The sequence below is a fragment of the Lontra canadensis genome, unplaced genomic scaffold (genome assembly GCF_010015895.1).
Source record: "Lontra canadensis isolate GAN:19392208 unplaced genomic scaffold, GSC_riverotter_1.0 scaffold18, whole genome shotgun sequence".
Classification (NCBI taxonomy): Eukaryota; Metazoa; Chordata; class Mammalia; order Carnivora; family Mustelidae; genus Lontra; species Lontra canadensis.
Genome location: NW_022631012.1, coordinates 5565965 through 5587401, shown reverse-complemented (window position 1 = coordinate 5587401; position 21437 = coordinate 5565965). Strand labels below are relative to the sequence as shown.

General features: G+C 37.0%; 1 protein-coding gene across 2 annotated transcripts in view; it reads left to right on the top strand.

Annotated features, from left to right (window-relative positions):
• UNC80 (unc-80 homolog, NALCN channel complex subunit) overlaps positions 1–21437 on the top strand; it is a 225382-nt gene that overhangs the window by 17511 nt on the left and 186434 nt on the right. For both annotated transcript variants that reach the window (XM_032859910.1, XM_032859911.1), the window contains exons 6-7: positions 262–335; positions 6703–6842. In XM_032859910.1, the coding sequence (XP_032715801.1) occupies positions 262–335; positions 6703–6842 (214 nt within the window). The remainder of the gene's footprint in view (positions 1–261; positions 336–6702; positions 6843–21437) is intronic.

Here is a 21437-nt window from a genome sequence, read left to right as displayed (position 1 = left end):
TCAACTTTTTAGCACTATAGCCCATTGAGTCAGCCTGAATAGATGAACAAATCTATATTGTTATGATAACCTAGAAATGTGAAGGGTTTTTAATTGGTTATTTGATTCTTCTTACAAAAGACTATATTAAATGTTTTCTTTCAAGCTGATAATGATATGTTAAAATGATTTTTTTTTTAAAGAAATGCACTGGTGAAATAAAATGAGCTTATTTATCATAATCTTATAAAATTTGTGATGATATTTCCCCCATCATGGCAGCTAAGAGAAGCTCTCCTATCAACAGTCAAAGTCAAACCTGTGAATCACTAAATCAAGATGCAAGACATCGAGAGGTGAGTTCATTGTGATTGTGGGAAGAAAGGAGGTGTCATTTCCTGGCTGTAGTGTAGTATGAAGGATAAGACGTGTTCTAGAATGACACTACTTGCTTTCAAAACAAGTTCCTGTTCGTGAATATAAAACTTTAAGTAGTCTCTGTTTTTCTGTCAAATATGGAAAATAACTTTAGGCACTTATCTGGGGTGGGAGTGCTGAGACAAGAGCATGTATAACTGTGTTTTATCTTTGTGGCAAGTGGGTAATCAGTGGTGTTTTCTCAATGACTCGTGTGTGATCAGTAGTGATCTATCCCAACGGTTAGTGTGTAATAAATAGTGCTTTACTTCAATGGCTAGTGTGTAACAGTCAATAAGTGTTAGTTATCATTATTCCTCCTACATTAATTAAAGTGTCATCTTGTTCTCAATTATTAAATCTCCTTAATATCCGGGATGCTTGGGTCACTCAGTCGGTTAAGTATCTGCCCTTGGCTTGGGTCATGATCCCAAGGTCCTGGGATTGAGTTCTGCATTGAGCTCCTTGCTCAGCTGCTTCCCCTTCTGCTTGCCTTTCCCTGTGCTTGTGTTCTCTCTCTGTCTCCCTCTGACAAATAAATAAATAAAGTCTTACAATCTTAAAAAGAAAGAAAAAAAATCTCCTTAATATTCTTTAGGCAAGCGTAATATAGCTAAGATAATCCTGGAGCAGGTGGGAGGAAGGAGTAGAAAGAAGGCATCAGGTATAGATAGTCTTATTCTTTAAGAAATCTAAAGTTTAGGGGCACCTGGGTGGCTCAGTGGCTTAAAGCCTCTGTCTTTGGCTCAGGTCATGATCCCAGCGTCCTGGGATTGAGCTCCGCATTGGGCTCTCTCCTCAGCGGGGAGCCTGCTTCCCCCTCTCTCTCTGCCTGCCTCTCTTCATACTTGTGATCTCTGTCTGTCAAATAAACAAATAAAATCTTTTAAAAAAAATCTAAAGTTTAATGAAACATGAAGATGAATCCACATAAAAGAGAATATGCATAATAAAAAAATATAATTCTGTGAAAATTTTATTCATGCATTCTTTGGTTTGGAAAAGAAAGAAATGAGGACTAGGGTAGTTCAAAGCCACATGGTTATGTATACTGCCATTAATTTAGTGTATTTCTAGATGAGCTACTTTCACTTCCAATTCAACTTGTGCAAAAGAATTTTCTGCTTTCTGGCAACATTGGATCCTCTTTCTAACTGATGCATTACTCTCATTAGTGCCATCATCCTTTCTCCCCTCAAAACAACAAATTTTGGAGTCCTATTATATCTACTGTTTCCTGAACATTTACTAAGTACAGACACTGATTTATCTGCTTTATCTATTCTAAGATCAATTTTTTTTCACTTTTAATATTTGAAATCACATGTTTGATGATCTTTGGTTTCTTAAAACCTCCCTGCTTGGTAGCAGTATTGATAAGTTGTCATTTTCATAAGGTTGCGTAGCATGAATTTGTCATTTCCAGCATCTAACTTTGCAGAATCGGGATCAGTGACTTAGAAGAATATGTCAGAGGGAATAGCAGAGCACTCTTTGAAGAAATAACATTTTTGACACAGAGAAAGTTACTCTGCGGAAAAACATGTGTCAAAAACTCTAATTTTAAATTTAGAAATTTCAAGAGTACCTCTACCAATTTATTTCACTTGTATCTTCCTTTTTACATATACACAGGATGAATATATAATCAAAAACTATGCCTAAATAAGTCTAAGATAGTGCTTTTAATAAATATATTAGAAAAAGTCCTCACTGGTAAGGGGTCCTAGTTTAATTAACAGAGTTTTTTCTTAATTGAATATAAAATAATGGTGTCTTATAACTGATGACCTCTTAGAGACAACAAATATGTCTCCTATTTCATTCTCCTTCCTCCTTTCGATTTGATTTCTTGCTGAGTCATATTTTTTTATCTTGTTATGTTGCTCAGGTGTGTTCTTTATTCTCTACACCCGAAACTACCTTCTAAATCCAGGTCCTCATAACTAGATTGCAGTTGGAACCACCTAATTGGATTTTTCTACCTCTAGCCTCTCCTGCTTCAAATAAATATCACTTAATAATGCCTGACTATCCCAGGGGAATTCTACCAAACATTTAAAGAGGAATTAATACCTATTCTCCTGAAACTGTTCCAAAAAATAGAAATGGAAGGAAAACTCCCAAACTCATTTTATGAGGCCAGCATTACCTTGGTCCCAAAACCAGACAAAGACCCTGCCAAAAAGGAGAATTACAGACCAATGCCCTTGATGAACACAGATGCGGAAATTCTTACCAAAATACTAGCCAATAGGATCCAACAGTACATTAAGAAGGTTATTCACCACAACCAAGTGGGATTTATTCCTGGGCTACAAGTTTGGTTCAACATCCGTACATGAATCAATGTGATACAATACATTAATAAAAGAAAAAACAAGAACCATATGATACTCTCCATAGATGCTGAAAAAGCATTTGACAAAGTACAACATCCTTTCTTGATCAAAACTCTTCAAAGTGTAGGGACAGAGGGTATATACCTCAATATCTTCAAAGCCATCTATGAAAAACTCACAGTGAATTAATTCTCAATGGGCAAAAACTGTGAGCTTTTCCCTAAGGTCAGGAACATGGCAGCAATGTCAGTTACCACCACTGCTATTCAACATAGTACTAGAAGTCCTAACCTCAGCAATCAGACAACAAAAAGAAATAAAAAGCTTCTGAATCAAGAAAGAAGAAGTCAAACTCTCAGTCTTTGCAGATGATATGATACTTTATGTAGAAAACCCAAAAGACTCCACTCCAAAACTGCTAGAACTCATACAGCAATTCAGTAAAGTGACAGGATATAAAAATCAATGCTCAGAAATCAGTTGCATTTCTATATACCCACAGCAAAACAGAACAAAGAGAAAATAAGGAGTCGATCCCATTTATAATTGCACCCCAAACCATAAGATACCTAGCAGTAAACCTAACCAAAGAGTCAAAGAATCTGTACTCGGGAAACTATAAAGTACTCATGCAAGAAATTGAGGAAGACACCTAGAAATGAAAGAACGCTCCATGCTCATGGATTGGAAGAACAAATATTATGAAAATGTCTATGCTACCTAAAGCCATCTACACATTTAATGCAATCCCAATCAAAATATCATCCATTTTTTTCCCAAAGAAATGGAACAAGTAAGCCTAAAATTTATATGGAACTAGAAAAGGCCCCAAATAGCCAGAGGAATGTTGAAGAAGAAAGCCAAAGTTGGTGGCATCACAATTCCGGACTTGAAGCTCTATTACAAAGCTGTCATCATCAAGACAGTATGGTACTGGCACAAAAACAGACACAGAGATCCATGGGACAGAACAGAGAGCCCAGAAATGGACCCTCAACTCTATGGTCAACTAAGCAGGAAAGAATGTCCAATGGAAAAAAGACAGTCTCTTCAACAAATGGTGTTGGGATAATTGGACAGCCACATGCAGAAGAATGAAACTGGACCCTTTCCTTACACCACACACAAAAATAGACTCAAAATGGATGAAGGACCTCAATGTGAGACAGGAATCCTTTGAAATCCTTGAGGAGAACACAGGTAGCAACCTCTTCGACCTCACCTGCAGCTACTTCTCGGGAGACACATCACCAAAGGCAAGGGAAGCAAGGGCAAAAATGAACTATTGGGACTTCATCAAGATCAAAAGCTTTTGCACAGCAAAGGAAACAGTCAACAAAACCAAAAGACAACTGACAGAATGGGAGAAGATATTGGCAAATGACCTATCAGATAAAGGGCTAGTGTCCAAAATCTATAAAGAACTTAGCAAACTCAACACCCAAAGAAGAAATAATCCAACCAAGAAATGGGCAGAGGACATGAACAGACATTTCTGCAAAGAAGACATCCAGATGGCCAACAGACATGAAAAAGTGCTCCACATGACTCGGCATCAGGGAAATACAAATCAAAACCAGAATGAGATACCACCTCACACAGTCAGAATGGCTAAAATTAACAAATCGGGAAACGACAGATGTTGGAGATGATGCAGTGAAAGGGAACCCTCCTACACTGTTGGTGGGAATGCAAGCTGGTGTAGGCACTCTGGAAAACGGCATGGGGGTTCCTCAGAAAGTTGGAAATAGAGCTTCCCTATGACCCAGCAATCACACGACTGGGTTCTTATCCTAAAGATACAAAAGTAGTGATCTGAAGGGGCACATGCACCTGAATGTTTATAGCAGCAATGTCCACAATAGCCAAACTATGGAAAGAACTTAGATGTCCATCAACAGATGAATGGATAAAGAGGATGTGGTATCTATAATGGAATACTATGCAGCCATCAAAAAATGAAATCTTGCCCTTTGCAACAACGTGGATGATACTAGAGGGTATTATGCTGAGCTAAAAAAGTCAATCAGACAAAAACAACTATCATATGATGTCTCTGATATGAGGTATTTGAGAGGGAGAGTGGGGGGTTTGGGTAGTAGGGAAGGAAAAAATGAAACAAGATGGGATCGGGAGGGAGACAAACCGTAAGAGACTGTTAATCTCACAAAGCAAACTGAGGGTTGCTGGGGAAGGGATATGGAGAGAGTGGTTGTGTTATAGACATTGGAGAGGGTATGTGCTATGGAGAGTGCTGTGAAATGTGTAAGCCTGAGGATTCACAGACCTATACCCATGGGGCAAATAATACATTATATGTTTATAAAAATAATTAAAAAAAAATTTTTTAAATGCCTGACTAATCTTCTTAATGCATCATTTATTTATTCACTCATCATTCCACAAAGGCTTATTATAGGCAAGGTTGCCATCTTTTCCCTATATCCCTTTCTCTCTAGGAACCTATAGTGGATTTCTTGTACCGTCACCTCCAGACCAATCTCTTCTCCCTGTTTCTCTGTACCTTCTACCATCTGGCATCATTTTTCTTAAGTGACCTTGTTTACCCCTTCAGTTAGTTAAGCACTGCTTCTAATATATTGAGCATGTGCTTTAACCTCTGGGTCTTTGCTCAGACTGTCTCCTTTATGTGGATTGCTATCTTTCCTCCTTGTTGCCTGTCTAAATTTTATCTTTCTTCTAAGCACCAATTAATATCTCAACTCCCCCATGAACTCCTGTCTAATTACTCTAAATCTGCACTGCCCAATATGGTAGCCACGACGCCCATTGTGGTCTTTGAACACTTGAAACAAGGCTAGTTTGAATTGAGATGTGTTGTAAGTATCAAATACATACCAGATTTTGACTACTTAATATGAAAAAAGAATGTATATCTTAATGATAATGTTTATATTGATTATATGTTTAGATGATAATTTGGGGTTAAACAATATAATTTAAAATTTCACAGATTTTTACTATTTTTAAAACTAGATATGTGTCTCATGTTTGTGGCTTGTATTATATTTCTACTGAGAGTGCTATTCTAATCTATATTCATCTTAAAACTTAACTGTAGGTTCTTGATTTCAAGGTTCAGATTCATCTATTATTTATCGCCCAAATTACCTAACATGAAGCACACATAGTATGCTCATACTAGGGGATTCTCTGATCTAGTTCAGAGGACTTATTTATGAGCTTTCTAGATGTATTTGTCTCTCTATGCATCATGGTTGGACAGTGCTTTCTTATTTTACATAAGAAAATAGAAATTATGAGGACTTAAATTCTATGATAATTTTTTGAGGGTCTTTGTGCATAATGAAGAATTTTATCTGTAATACCCATCGAAAGACAATGCCCTCTTACCTGAGCAGAGTTATATATATTAGCTAAATGTCATTAAAAAAATGTCATTAAGAGAATGGCTGCATTTGTGCTTAACAAACCAGAATAAAGGTCATTGTCTTCAATTGAAAAAATGTATCCCATTCTCCTTTAATGAGTGACAGAAAAACCTGAACCTTGTGCTTCGATTCTCATTTTCTGGCTTCAGTTCGATCAGCTCTTACTAACCTGGTTTCCAGCTCAGGCCTTACTCAGCTCATCTCAGTATCGGCATATCTTTGATGAGTTGGTAGTTTGTAACTTTTCTATAGATCCTGGGTATCTGGAGATGAAAAAGAAAAGAATCAAGGGCAAAATGAAATAAAGTTTATGAAAGTACTCAGTTGAATGCTTAAAATAACATACATGGCTCTCTAGAAGTCTTTTTCCATTTGCTCTTAGAGGAACACAAAATCATTTGGTCTCTGACCTTGTGGTTAGCTATGCTATAAAGAAAAATGTTCAATTTTAAAAAACAATGTATGTAATATGGTAGTTAATTATAGAAGATATACCTGAAGGAAAAAAAAGAGAGAAAGAAGATCTAATTTGTTATCTCCACCTCCAAAAGGGACTCCAGGTGGTCTGTGAAACTTTCCAGTCAGATCCCATGTCACCCAAGGCCACCATTTCAGGCTGCCACCGAGGAAACTCCTTCGATGGAAGTCTGTCCTCCCAGACTTCCCAGGAAAGAGGCCCATCTCATTCCAGGTACATAATTGCAATGTTAGGGACAAAAATGTTTTTCCTTATTTACCAAAAGTTAAACATGCATTTTTAGTTACTTACATAGCCTCTGTTCCTTAGAATGTGTCAGTGCATGATTTGTGTGTACATATTCTTGGTCATGGTTTAATTTGATTAATAATTCCAGAAATGTGCTATGAATGGCTCTCACTTAAACAAACTTGGGTGAAAGTGGAAAGACCTATCTGATAATAAGGTGTCTGAATTAGATGGTATTTTAAAATTTAAATGCAGAAGTCAAATTATGCTATCAAATATCACGCTGCAGGGAGGTGAAAAGATCTGCTCATCTGTTGTGTAAGGACACTTTGTATCAGTGATCCTCATGTTAAAATGGGTGCTTTTAAAGTACCCATAGGGAATTGAAAAGGTTGTTCTTTGCAAACATTACAACACTGCCCTCGTTAACTTGTGTATGTGGTAAACTTGCTTCTAAATACTTTCCCTTGGGACAAACATCAATTGTCTTCTTCCTGTTCCCCACCGAAATGATGGAAGCCTGAATTCATGAGATTTGCTTTTGAACCCAACTAGATCCTACACTTCGTGGGCAGGAGTCCCTGAGACCATTTGTGATCCCTACTTTCAAATAAGGGTACTATCTAGTAGATAGTATTTTAGAAGGAGGCATTTCTTAAAAATGGTTTTATTAAGGTATAATTTATATACCATAAAATTTACCTATTTAAAGTGAACAATTCAATGACTCTTAGCAAATTTATAGACTCATACAACCATCACCAAAATCCAATTTCAGAACATTCCTGTCATGCAAAAATATCCCTTGTGCCCATTTCAGTCTCGCCCATTCCCACACCCTGCTCCAGATGATCACTTAATATATTTTCTGTCTATATATTTGAATTTATGGAATTTTCAAAGAAACGGCCCCGTACCATATATGGTCTTCCATCTGGCTTCTCTCACTTAGCATAATGCTGTAGAGGTCCATCCACATGACAGCATGTGTAAGTACTTCCTTCCTTTTTATTGCTAAAGAGTATTCTGTTGTGTGGGTGTATCACATTGGAGTTCTGCATTTATGGGTAGATGAATATTTGGGTTGTTTTGAATTTTCATCTATCATGAATAATGCTGTTATGAGCATTCTCATACAGGTTTTGGGGCAGGCCTATGTTTCCAGTTCTTGTATCCTAAGTAGATCTGTAGGAGCAAAATTGCTGGGTTGTATGCTTAATTTTTTTAATAAAGTGCCAAACTATTTTGCAAAATGGCTGTGCTACTTCACATTCCCATCAGAAATGCACAACGGCTCATTGTTTTTCTCTCTCCTTGTCAGCAATTGTTCCTGTCGTTTTTACTGTAGCCATCCTTGTGGGTGTAAAATGAGAGCTGATTGTGGTTTTAGTTCATCTTTTCCCTAGTGACTAATGATGTTAAGGACATTTTCAGGTGCTTGTTAGCTATTTGAATAGCTTCTGTGGAGAAATGTCTATTCAAATATTTTGCCCAAGTGTTAACTGGGTTGTGTCCTTATGATTGAGTTGTAGAAATTTCCTTTTAATATATTCTGGATACAAGTCCTTTATCCAGAGATAGATCCACAGATATTTTCTCTCAGTGTTATCTTACATTTTCATTTGGTAATTTTTAAAATTATCTACCTCCTTCTGGCACCAGAACCAGACTATGTGGGTATAGTGGTTTTTTTTTTTTTTTTTAATGATTTCTTAGAATTGTTGAAAGCATGAAGTTTTATGAATATAATTGCTTTTTAACCCAAATACTACTATGTTGTGCTTTAAAAAAAAATAATATGCAAAGAGTTTTTTTCTTTGTATCTTTAGTTTGGACTTTAAAAGCAAGTGGCCCAGTTAAATGATCTTCTGCTGACTGAGAATACGAATGTTGACAGCAATGTTAGTTGTGTAAGCAGACATTGTTTGTATTTATCTATAGGACTTACTGTCCTGGGTCATTGGTGATACTGAGTACTTAAAACCATGTCATTTTTAATGTAGAAAGAGCCCTGTGAAGATCACCAATTCAATCTGATACACTACAACATTTGCACCAGTTAAACCCTTCCAGCAATGAAGAATTTAGTATTCTTGGATGAAGTTCATTTCATTTTTAGACAGCTCTATTTAAGATCATGTCCTCCTTATATATGTTTTAATTTAAATTTAATTAGTCAACACATAGTACATCATTAGTTTCAGATGTAGTGTTCAACAATTTATCAGTTGTGTGTCCTTATATTTGACCAAATTTTGCTTTTCCATATTTTCTGTCTATGGTTTTTATATTAGTTTTCTACTGCTGTGTAACAAATTACAATGTATAGGCTTAAAACAACACACATTTATTATCTCACTCTTTCTGTGTGTCAGAAGTATAAGCACAATTTAGCTGGGCTCTCTGCCTTAAGGTATGACCAGGTTAAAATCCAGATGTCAGGATGGGATGCAGTCTCATCACAGGCTTGACTGGGGAAAGCTCCACATATAAGCACCCTCAGGTTGTTGGCAGAAGACTGAGGTTTATGTTTTCTTGTTGAGTCTTATCTGAGAGCTGCTCACAAATTCTAGGTGATGCCCATAATTCATTGCCATGCCGCTCTCTCTATAGTTACCTTTACAGCACAGCAGAGAAATCCTAATTCCAGTCTACTAATACAGAGACTTTACAATATAACATGATCATGGGAATGACATCTAATCACCTTTACGGTATTTGTTGGTTATAAGAAAGACACAGGTCCTGGGGCGACTGGGTGGCTCAGTTGGTTAAGCATCTGCCTCCAGCTCAGGTCATGATCTTGGGGTCCTGGGATTGAGCCCTGCATCAGGCTTCCTGCTTGCAGGGAGCCTGCTTCTCCCTCTCCTCCCTGTTCATGCTCTCTTTTTCTATCTCTCTCTTTTAAATAAATAAGTAAAATCTAAAGAAAAGAAAAAAAAAGGAAGGAAGGAAAGAAAGACAGACACAGGTCCTGCCTGTATTCAGGAGAAGAGGATTATTGGGCATGTGACTACTATCAAATGGGAATCAGGGATGGTTCCTTTAAGTCTGTTTACCACTGTCCTTTAGAATTTGTACAGACTCTTCCCATATTAACCTTCTATTTATTCAAAAGTAGTATGGTAAAGGATCCCCCCACACACATACACACACCAAGGCTTCCATTTTACTTGATGGCAAGAGTAACTCACTAACAAATTTATCAAGGGCATAATTAAATCAGATTCAGGGAAAAGGCATTTTCTTTGGATACAGACTAAACAATTAGAACTACCTTTCTTTGGATATCTTTTATATGCTAAAACAAAACTAGTGTCTTTACATTTATAATGTTGTCTAAATGTCTGTGCATTTATTTTTGTCTTTGAATTTTTTTTTTTTTTTTTTTTTTACTTGGGCACCTGTGTGGCTCACTCAGTTAAGCATCTTCTTCCAGCTCAGGTCATGATCTTGGGGTCCTGGAATCAAGCCCCATGTTGGGCTCCCTGCTCAACAGGGATTCTGCTTCTTCTTCCTCCTCTGCCCCTCCCCCCTGCTCATGTTATCTATCTCTCTCTCTCTCTCTCATTCATTCTCTCAAATAAATGAAAATCTTTAAAAAATTTTTATTGAAGTATAATTAACATATAATGTTTTATTAGTTTTATTAGTTTTAGGTATATAATGATTCAACAATTCTATATATTTCTTACTGTCCAAGATAAATGTATTCTTACTCTCCTTCACCTATTTAATCCATGTCCCCACCCACCTCCCCCGAGGCAACTACCAGTTATCTCTATTTAAGAGTCTGGGTTTTTTTGTCTCTTTTTTTCTTTGTTCATTTGTTTTGTTTCTTAAACTCCAAATATGAGCGAAAACTTCTATGGTATTTGTCTTTCTCCAATGGACTTCCTTCACTTAACATTATATCTTATACCCTCTAGCTCCGCACATATTGTTGCAAATACCAGATTTCATTATTCTTCATGGCTGAGTAATATTCCACTGTGTGGAATGAATGTGTGTGTGTGTGTGTGTGTGTGTCTGTGTATACACACACACACAGATATATATATATATATATATATATATATGCCATGTCTTCTTTATCCATTCATCATTCTATGGATGGATGGTTGGGTCACTTCTATATCTTGGCTATTGTAAATAATTCTGCAATAACATAAGGGTGCATATATCTTTTCTAATCAATGTTTTCTTTTTGTGTGTGTAAATACCTGACATGAAATTATGGTAATTCTATTTTTAATTTTTTCAGGAGTCTTTGTAGTGTTTTCCCCAGTGGCTGTACCAATTTACATTCCTTCCTACCAACAGAGCATGAGGGTTTTTCTTTCTCCTCCCCATCCTTATCAACACTTGTTATTTCTTTTTTATTTTAGCCATTCAGACAACTATAAAGTGATATCTCGTTGTGGTTTTAATTTGCACTTCCCAGATGGTGAGTGATGTTGGGTATCTTTTCATGTGCTTGCTGGCCATCTGTATGTAGCCTTTGGAAAAATGTCTATGCAGATCCTCTGCCCATTTTTAATTGGATTAGGGTTTTTTTGGTATTGAGTGCTATAAGTTCTTGATATGTTTTAGATATTAACCCCTTGTTGACTATATCATTTGCAAATATCTTCTCCCATTCAGCAGGTTGACTTTTAGTTGTTGATGGTTTCCTTCTCTGTACAAAAGCCTTTTATTTTGGTATAGTCTCAAACATTTAATTTTGCTTTTGTTTCCCTTGCTTTAGGAGACATATCTAGAAAAATGTTCTGATGGCCAGTGTCAAAGAAATTACTGCCTGTGTTTTGTCCTAGGAGTTTTATTGTTTTAGGCCTCACATTTAGGTTCTTAAGCCATTTTGAGTTTATTTTTTTGTATGGTGCGATAAAGTGGCCCTGTTCCATTTTTTGCATGTAGCTCTACAGTTTTCCCAGCATCATTTGTTAAAGACACTGTCTTTTCTCCATTGTATATTTGTGACTCTTTTGTCATAGATTAACTGACCATGTAAGCATGGGTTTATTTCTGAGCTATTTTGTTCCATTGATCTATTAGCCTATTTTTGTGCAAGTGCCATACTGCTTTGTTTACTGTAACTTTGAAGAATATCTTGAAATCTGGGACTGTGATACCTCCAGCTTTGTTCTTTTTCATGAAAGTTTTGGCTATTTGGGTCTTTTGTGGTTCCACACAAATTTTAGGATTATTTCACTAGTTCTGTGAAAAAGAGTGTTGTTATTTTGATAAAGGTTGCATTAAATTTGTAGATTGTTTTGGGTAGCATGGATATTTTAATAATATTTGTTCTTCTGATTCATGTCATTTAAGTACATGTTAAACATAGGTTGTAGCAGTGTCAAAGTTTTTGTCCCTAAAGAGCTCATTTCCTCAAAAGGTAGTTAGATAACAGTAAATTAGTAAAACTATTTGTAAACTACTCTAAGACTATGAAGCAAAAGCAAAGGAAAAGGATGGGAGGGAGGTTCTTTCTCTTTGAGACCTGAATGATATGCAGGAGACAGCCTCAGGAAGATCTGGGAAGAACAATTAGGCAGAGGGAACAAGTCTAAAGGCTCTGAAATAGGAATAAACTTTTCAGCATGTTTCAGTAAGAAGGCTGGTGTGACTAGGGAGTGGTGCTGAGCAAGGGAGTGTGATGTCGGGAAAGAGGTCAAAGATGTTGTACGGGTCCAATTGCACAGGAGGCCTTCTGGCTGTTAAGAAGTTTGGATTCTATCCCAGGTGTGATGAAAAACCACTGGAGTTCTTGGAACAATGGAATGACATTAACCAAATTGTATGTTTTACAGGTCATTCCGGATGGTTTAAAGAAAATAGACTTGGGAGGCAAAAAGGGACACAGTCTAGTTAGGAGACTATCACAATGGCCTGGGTGAGAGAGTATATGGTTTGGTCAGAGTGGGAATAATACCGGTGGAAAGGCTAAGATGAGACTGGAATTGGGGTTAATTTACAGGATAGAGCTGATCTGACCATATTTAGGGAGTGAGAAAAAGAAAGGAATCAAGCATAACTCTGAGATTTTTGGCTTGAGCAACTGCATGAATGGTGATTGAATTTGAGATAAGGAAGGCTGAGAAAAGCATATATAAAAATACTTGACTTACTTTCATGTATCTCTTTACCATCATTCAAGCCACTCATCTCTCTGTATCTGGAGTACTGCAGTAGCCTACTTATTAATCTCTTCTTATTAAATCTTGTCACCATCCAATACATAACATATAGAGTAAAAATAAAAGACAAATCACAACACTCTTACTCCTGAACACTTTTAATGCTATCCAGTGCTATCAAGATAAAATTCAAAATCCTTGATGTATCCCTCAAGGATCCACATCATTTGGATGCTGTCCAGTTCTCTAGTTTAACATTATGCTTCTACCCACACCTCAGTGACTAAACTTCAACCCTTTTTTAGACTTTCAAACTTCCCTTAGATCTGAAATTTGGAGTATGTTATTCCATCTGTCTGTATCGTTCTTTCATCCATTTCCATTTAACCAATTCCTGTTCTTTTATGACTCAATTTAAATATCATTCCTTTACTCCCTGGAGAGGCTCTGGCAGATGTTTAACACTTCCACATAATTCCATGATTTCTCTTATAGCAGGAGTAGCAAACATGATATAAATAGTTGTGTGACTATTTGTCTAATAGTTATGTCCTCCACTAGATGGTAAAATCCACACACAAGGAGAGGAGACCAAGTCTCTGTTATTCCCTGCTCTTGCTAGTGCCTGGCACATGACCTCCACGGAAGGGTACTGAATAAGTGAATGAGTTTAATTTTTACAACAGCCATGCAAAGACTTTATTCCTCTTTTAAAGACGATGAACTAAAGCAATAAGAGATTAAATAGTTCCCCAGGGACACACACAGGAAGAAGAGCTAGATTTGAGCCCAGTCTAGCCAGTCACATGGTCCACAGTCTTCTCTACTCCCTCATGAAGAGGTAGGTCTAAACCTTTCTAGATATTTTCTTTGGCTTCTCTTCCATGGCCTTCCTCTAATTTGTCCTTTTTTCTGCTAAATGAGAAATTATTCAATGTAAGATAGAGATGTGATTTTTATATACTTATGCATTTCTGATAGACTTACCAAGAATTCTAGTTGAACTTATACCAGTGTATCAGTTATCCATTGCTGCATAAAATATTATTCTGAAATTGAGTGACTTAAAACAACAAATATGTTTTAGAGGGTTATATATACAGAACCAGCTGGGTTGCAGTCTTTCTTGGCTCAGGGTCTCCTGGAGGTTACAGTTAAGATGTTGGCTGGGACCATAACCATCTGAAGGCATGATTGAACTGGAGGATCTACTTCCAAGATCACTCAGGTGGCTTGTGCCTGGATGCCTCAGATTCTGAGGCCTCTCTATGGGGCTACTCACAATATGGCGTATGCGGTGACATGAAATGAACAGGGTGTGTGTGTGTGCATGTGTGTTTGGTGTGTGTGTGTGTGTGTGTATGTGTGAGAGAGAGAGAGGGAGTCTTTTATAATAACTTCAGAAGTAACATAGCACGACTTCTGCCATATCCTGTTGGTCACACAGACCAACATAATTTGTTTTAGGAAGAAACTGTACAAAGGCATGAGTATACCAAGGTGAGGATCATTGGAGAGGTCTTAGAATCTGGCTACCATTGTTTTTCCTCTGGTCCCAATGATTCCTATCTCTTTCACATGTAAAATAGACTTACTCTCACCAAGGTTGCCCAGAATCTCATCCAATCATAGGATCAAATCAAAGTCCAGATCTCATCATCAAAATCAGATCTAGGGGCAAATGAGATATTTCATGTGTATGATTTAAGTACAATTCCTTAATTATAGTTCCTCTCAATCTGTGCACCTGTGAACTAAAGAGACAAGATATCTGCACCCAAAACACTCACATACAATGGTTGGATAGGTACATGATAACTGCTGTGGAATGTCTATTCAAAGGGAGAACATGGAGGCACTGGTCCATAGGTGTTCTGAAATCAAGTTGGCCAAAATTTGGAAACTTCTTGATTAGGTCTCAGTCCTATTCTTGCTTATGCCTCTTAGCTCTGCCCACTGGGATAGTGATCCCATGCTCTAAATCAACTTTCCTTTTTTAAGAAAGACAGATATGTTTATACCTGAGTAGTTCTCTCAGCTTGCTTACTGCCAGTAAAATTTGGAAAATACAAGAGCTTTTAACTTTATACTGCTTTGGCAGTGTTTTTGTTACATTTCCTTAAAAACTTTGGGAGTCCACTATGAATCTTATTGGGGCCCACTAGAATAGACAAGTCTCTTTGAGATAATCCTTTCTGAAACTTGGAGAAAGTTTGAAGAACAACACCCTTAAGTTTCTTAAAAGCCTCCACCAGACCACCCCTCTTTTTTATATGTGAAAATGTTTTCAAAACCTTTAGAGGAATTTTTGTCTGGTGGAATAACATTCTGAAGCAAGATCTTCAATCATTCTGATATCCTAAAAAGATTTTAAAGTTCCACCTTTGACTTTATCTTTATACCATGTTTTTCCAGAAACGCCCTAGAGTTGATGTTTGCTCAGAAACCATTTCTTAATTTTAGTATTATTTCCCATCTGGAGAGAATGAGAATTTTCAAAATCTTTAAATCCGAACTCATCATTCTTTAATAGTTCTTCAGTTAGGGCATGTATTTTATCTTTCAATCCCCTGTAAGCAGCAGGAAAAAAAAATCAGAAGTCACCTTCAACATTTTATTTGGAAATCTTAGGTCACCAACTTTGTTAGGCATGTTTCTTTAATGCTCCATATCACAGGAGACAGTTTTTGCCACTACATAACAAGGATCCTCCTTCCTCCTCTTTTCAATGTCATGTTCCTTACTTCCCTTTAAGCCCTTACCAGCAGCCTTCTTAAAGTTCAGGATTTCTATTAGTAATTTGTGCAAGACAATTTATGTTTTCACTTTTTTAAAAAACTATTTTTATTTTAGAGACAGAGCACGCATGGAGTGGGGGGGAAGAGGGGCAGAGGGAGATGGAGAGAGAAACTGAAGCAGACTCCACACAGAGCACAGAGCCTGACACAGGCTTAATCTCAGGACCCTGAGATCATGACCTGAGCCAGAACCAGGGTGCCCCTGTTTTCATTTTTTAACATTCTTCAGAGTCTTTACAGCCTCTGCCTACTGCCTGATTCCAAAAATATTCCCCAAATTTAGGCTGTTTTCTTGGTATGAAAATCTGTATTAGCTATCAATTGCTATATAACAAATTATCCAAATTGCTCAATAACTTAAAACAAAAGACATTTATCATCTGACATAGTTCCTGAGGGTCATGAATCCAGAAGGAGCATAGCTAAGTGGTTGCAGTTCGGGGTCTGTCAAGATGTTGGCCAGGGGTGCTGTCATCTGGAAGTCTGGGTGTCAGACTCTGCTTTCAAGATCAGTCAGATGGCTATTGACTAGAAGCTTCCGTTCTTCACCATCTGGGCCTCTCCATAGGGCTGCTCATGACATGACAGCTGGTTTCCTCCAAAACAAAGTATCCCACAAAGAGAAGGAGCAACCAAGATCAATGCTTCAATGTCTTTAAACCTAATCCCTAAAGTTGACATGCCATCACTTCTGCTGTATGCTATGAATCATACCAATGCTGGTATAGAGAAGGCACTCCATGAAGGTGTGAATACCAAGAAACAGGGATCATTGGAGTCTATTTTGGAGGCTATCTTAAACAAACAGTAATGGTGATGATGTCACTATCATTTTGGATATAATTATGACTGTATCTATACATTTTCTTCAATCAGTTGTTGACCATTCTCATATTCCTCCTTCACTAATTATATTCTATACTAACTCTAAAAAGTTTAAATGTAAGTAATTTCCACCTAAAATACTATATTTGGCCTGACTTTCACGAAAACTATTAAAAGCAATATCACGGTGAAATGTTGAGGTTGTAAAATATCCAGAAGCTTATATTTCTTACATAATTTTTCTCAGCCAGAGTATGCATTGGAAATTTGCAAATAAAAATTGCATATGATATTTCTTTGACAAACTACAAGGTTCAAGGTTTGCTATTTGTGGATGGATGTTGTTTTCTCCATTCTCTGAGATTACCACACTCAAACATCTATATACATATGCATTTCTTGACATATACATACACACAGTCACCCACGGCACACCCACGCCTACATATGTGAATTAGACATGAATCAGTGTCACTTTAGAAGAATGAATTAGGTCTTATCTTTGCTTAGCTGCAGTAGCTGGTTACCATGGAAATGATGCACAAGGTAGACCTTTCGGAAAATGCTAATTTTAATGTGTCTTTGTTGGAAGAGTTCATGTATTAATCAGAAATGAAGAGAACTTCAGTAACAAAGCAATGAGAATATCTTAGAAACAAAAGCTGTCTGCTTGTATCAAGCAAATACGATTCATCATCTCTTTTGCCCTGACCTTGACTGAACAGAACATCACTCTTCCCTGACCTCTGCAATCAGTGAGCAGGTAGCTAGTTTTTAAAATTAATGTGAGATTTCATCTTCACTTACCATATGCACAGACTTAATTTCGGCTTTGTTAAATACTGTGTAGGGTCAAAATTGATTTCCACATTTCTCTATCTCCACAGATTGTTATTTTCAGAGTATTTTTCTGCCTTGTATGTTCTCTACTAACATCCCCCAGCCCTAACTTGGTTTCCTGAAGCCATAGTTGCATGGAAAACATATTTAAAAATTCTTAGCTTTTTTGACAGTCAAAAAATTTGTCATAATGTGTTATTTATTTTATGCATATAAAAGAAGCATATGCTAATTATAGAAAAAATTTTAAAGGTATAAAATATTTTTTAAAAGTAAAAATCATCAATGAACTCATCAGGAAGATTTAAACATCATTCTTTTTTAGCATGTATACTTCCCTTCAAGTTGTTTTCATACTTTTCATTTTTTCTACAAAATGACTTACAGAATAATAGAATATTAGAGTTAGAACATTTCTATCAGATCACACAATGATAGCCCCCATACCATTTTTTCCAGTTACATAAATTTTTGACTCACATATTTATTAGATTGTTAATTAAGATTAGTTTTACTGGATTAATGACAAGCTGATTGTCTGATAATACTTTCTTAAATGAAATTAAACATTTATTGATGATTCTTGCTTTTTATTGACTACTCACCCCAGGATACCTCACACTTTAAGACAAATAAACTTGTCCTTGAATAACACCTAAAATGAAGGTATTTTGAGTTATAAATATTTGCTATGAATGCTCCTCAACTTCACTGTTGTTTCAAATGGAGACTCTTTAAAAATTAAGCAGTTTTAATGTGAATTTACTTAAGAACTTTTTATCAGGGGCGCCTGGGTGGCTCAGTGGGTTAAGCCGCTGCCTTCGGCTCAGGTCATGATTCCGGGTCCTGGGATCGAGCCCCGCATCGGGCTCTCTGCTCAGCGGGGAGCCTGCTTCCTCCTCTCTCTCTGCCTGCCTCTCTGCCTACTTGTGATCTCTGTCAAATAAATAAATAAAAAATTTAAAAAAAAAAAAAGAACTTTTTATCAACTTAAAGAGTCCTTTTTAGTATTTGATCACAGCCTTATGTTGGTGGAGTCTTATTGTTGTGCAGTCCATCTTCTGACTAACATGATTTGTCAGGAAGTAGTTAATGAACACAGGACTCAACTGTGCAGTTAATAATTACTTTCATCAAATACATTTTCTATGTAGTGAAAGACATAAACTTAGTTCTCTGGCACCCTTAGGGACAAAACTGTCAATATATCATTCAGTTAGTGTTTCCATATAGAAATTGCTTTGGATGTTAGCCTAAAAAGTGCAAAAGTCATACATTACATGTTTCTCCAGGGCAATTGCCCTCCAGTCTTATTAAGAGTGTTTAAGAATTGTCTCTATCTCCAGCAATTCTGGTTTAGTGAGTCTGGGTAAGACCTGGAAATGTGCTTTTTTAATAAACTCTCTTCTCTATCCACTTGGGATTCTCAAAGAAGTTGTCCACTGGTATCTCATTATATGGAACACTGCTCTGGGATTTGAAATAATTTATGGGACTCCCTAATCTAATTTACAGACTGGAACATTTGGGGACACTGAGGTATGGGGCAGGAAGTAAAGGGTGAAGATGGCTAGTCCAATGGAGGAAAAATAATTCTGTTAAACTACTAATATCTCCCATAATCACAGCAGCCTAGCCAAGAAAACAATAGCTTTTACAGGCTCTTATAATAAGTCCACTGACTGTCACAAATACTTGAGGACTTAAATTACCCAGCTGGTTGCCACATAACCCTTGTAGTTTGTCTTTTCTTTAGAAATCCAAGACGGTAGCATTGAGGGGAAAATCCTGTTATTCTGGTATAAAGACAGGCTGAAAGATGTGGGGTAGTCCATGCTTTTCTAAGAAAGAGTAATGGAGGTGAGAGGTGGCAGGAAGAGGGGCAAAAGTCTCTTAAGAAAATGGTAGAAATGAGAATCAATGTTATTTCTTTCCCTCAAACTGAGCTTGGGGATATAATTAATCAGTTTCCTCCTATAATCTCAGGAGGAAACAAGTGGTATACTGGTCAGTCTGAGACAAGATTAAAAAGGAGTTAATAACAAAGCTTTGGACGGGATATAGGGAAACCACAGGTACTCCAGTGCCTGTACTCCAGGAAGACTACCATCTCTGGGGCCTGGGGGGTCAAAGGGAGGAAGCAGTTTTGGAGAACTCTGTGGAGAGAATGACTAAAAGAGCTGTGACTACTGATGACCTAGGCCAGTCCCAGGTTACAGGGCCAGCCTTAGGCAAACCTCTGAAAACAAGGAGGCTTGAGTAAGACACCACTGTCCTTCTGCTGTCAGTCTCCTGTGAGAGCTTCCTTGTGCCAAATCCAGTTAGGAGACAGAGGCAGGGGAACAGTTGGTAGAGTCTATATAGATCAGACTTCCAGTGTAGGGAGGTAAAGAAGGATGGAGAAGGAATGGGGTCTGGAAGTAGGGGACTGAAGGCAAATCAAAGTAAAAGATTTCCTGCCTGGGATGGGCACCTGAAATTTGAATCTAGCCCACATGCTTCTGATGAAAACTTGGCAACTCATAAAATTCTGAGACTCAGCTTTTTTATTAAAATGGTTACACAATGAAAACATAGAGGACAAAATACTTTGAAAGAACAGACATAACACGTCATCTTGAGGACAATGAGACTAATCTGGGCAAAACACACACACACACATATTTAACATATATACAAGTATTAAAATCATGTATTATGCATTTGTTACATATAAAATGTATGTTACATATAAGTGTATCTGTATATGATATATAGAATATAGAATACATTATATATGGTATATATATATATATATATATATATATATATAGATGTACTTTATATAGATCTACTTACATATATGTGAATAGTGGATTTTTAGTCCATATTGATAAAATGCAAGGTCTTAGCTAATATTCTTTAAAGAAACACAGGAAAGGGGCACCTGAGTGGCTCAGTGGGTTAAAACCTCTGCCTTTGGCTCAGGTGATGATCCCAGGGACCTGGGATCGAGCCCTGCACGGGGCTCTCTGCTCCGCAGGGAGCCTGCTTCCCCCTCTCTCTCTGCCTGCCTCTCTGCCTATTTGTGATCTCTGTCAAATAAATTAAAAAAATCTTAAAAAAAAAAAGAAACACAGAAAAGTATACAACAAGTAAGTGTTCAGTTTTATGTCTTTTCACAAGTTAATACAACAATCACATTGGTAAACAGAACATAAGCAACCTAGCCTGTCACATCATATAATACATAAATAATATTTGGCAAATATGTGCAAACATTTATTTGTCACTTCTCCTTTGGCTGACTTTCAGAATGTTCTCTAGTTTTTTACTCTAACAAAATCAATGCCATGAGCACCCTTGTATATGTCCTCTTGTGTACATGGGCAGGAGTTTCCCTAAGATACTTTCCCTCAGTAATGGAATTTCTAGATCAAATGATGAGGACAGTTGAAAATTTAACACTTATCACCTAATTGTACTCTGAGTTTACCAGCAGTGATGAGTGTCTCTGGTTAGTCACACCCTCATGAATACTTCCTATCTTCAGGCATTTATAGTCTCACAAATCTGATGGATTGCGATTGTGACTTAAGCTCACATTTCGCTATTACCAGAGTTGAGTATCTCTCTCTATTCTGTCTCTCTTTAGGTTTTCTTCTCAGTGAAATTTCTTTCCATACCCTGTACGTTTGAGCTGTTTGTCTTTTCTTTCCTGATTTATGATCATTCTTTATCAGCAAAAATAATAAATCTTTTTTAAAAAGTATTTTTATTAACATATAATGTATTATTTGCCCCATGGGTATAGGTCTGTGAATCCTCAGGCTTACACATTTCACAGCACTCTCCATAGCACATACCCTCCCCAATGTCTATAACACAACCACTCTCTCCATATCCCTTCCCCAGCAACCCTCAGTTTGTTTTGTGAGATTAACAGTCTCTTATGGTTTGTCTCCCTCCCGATCCCATCTTGTTTCATTTTTTCCTTCCCT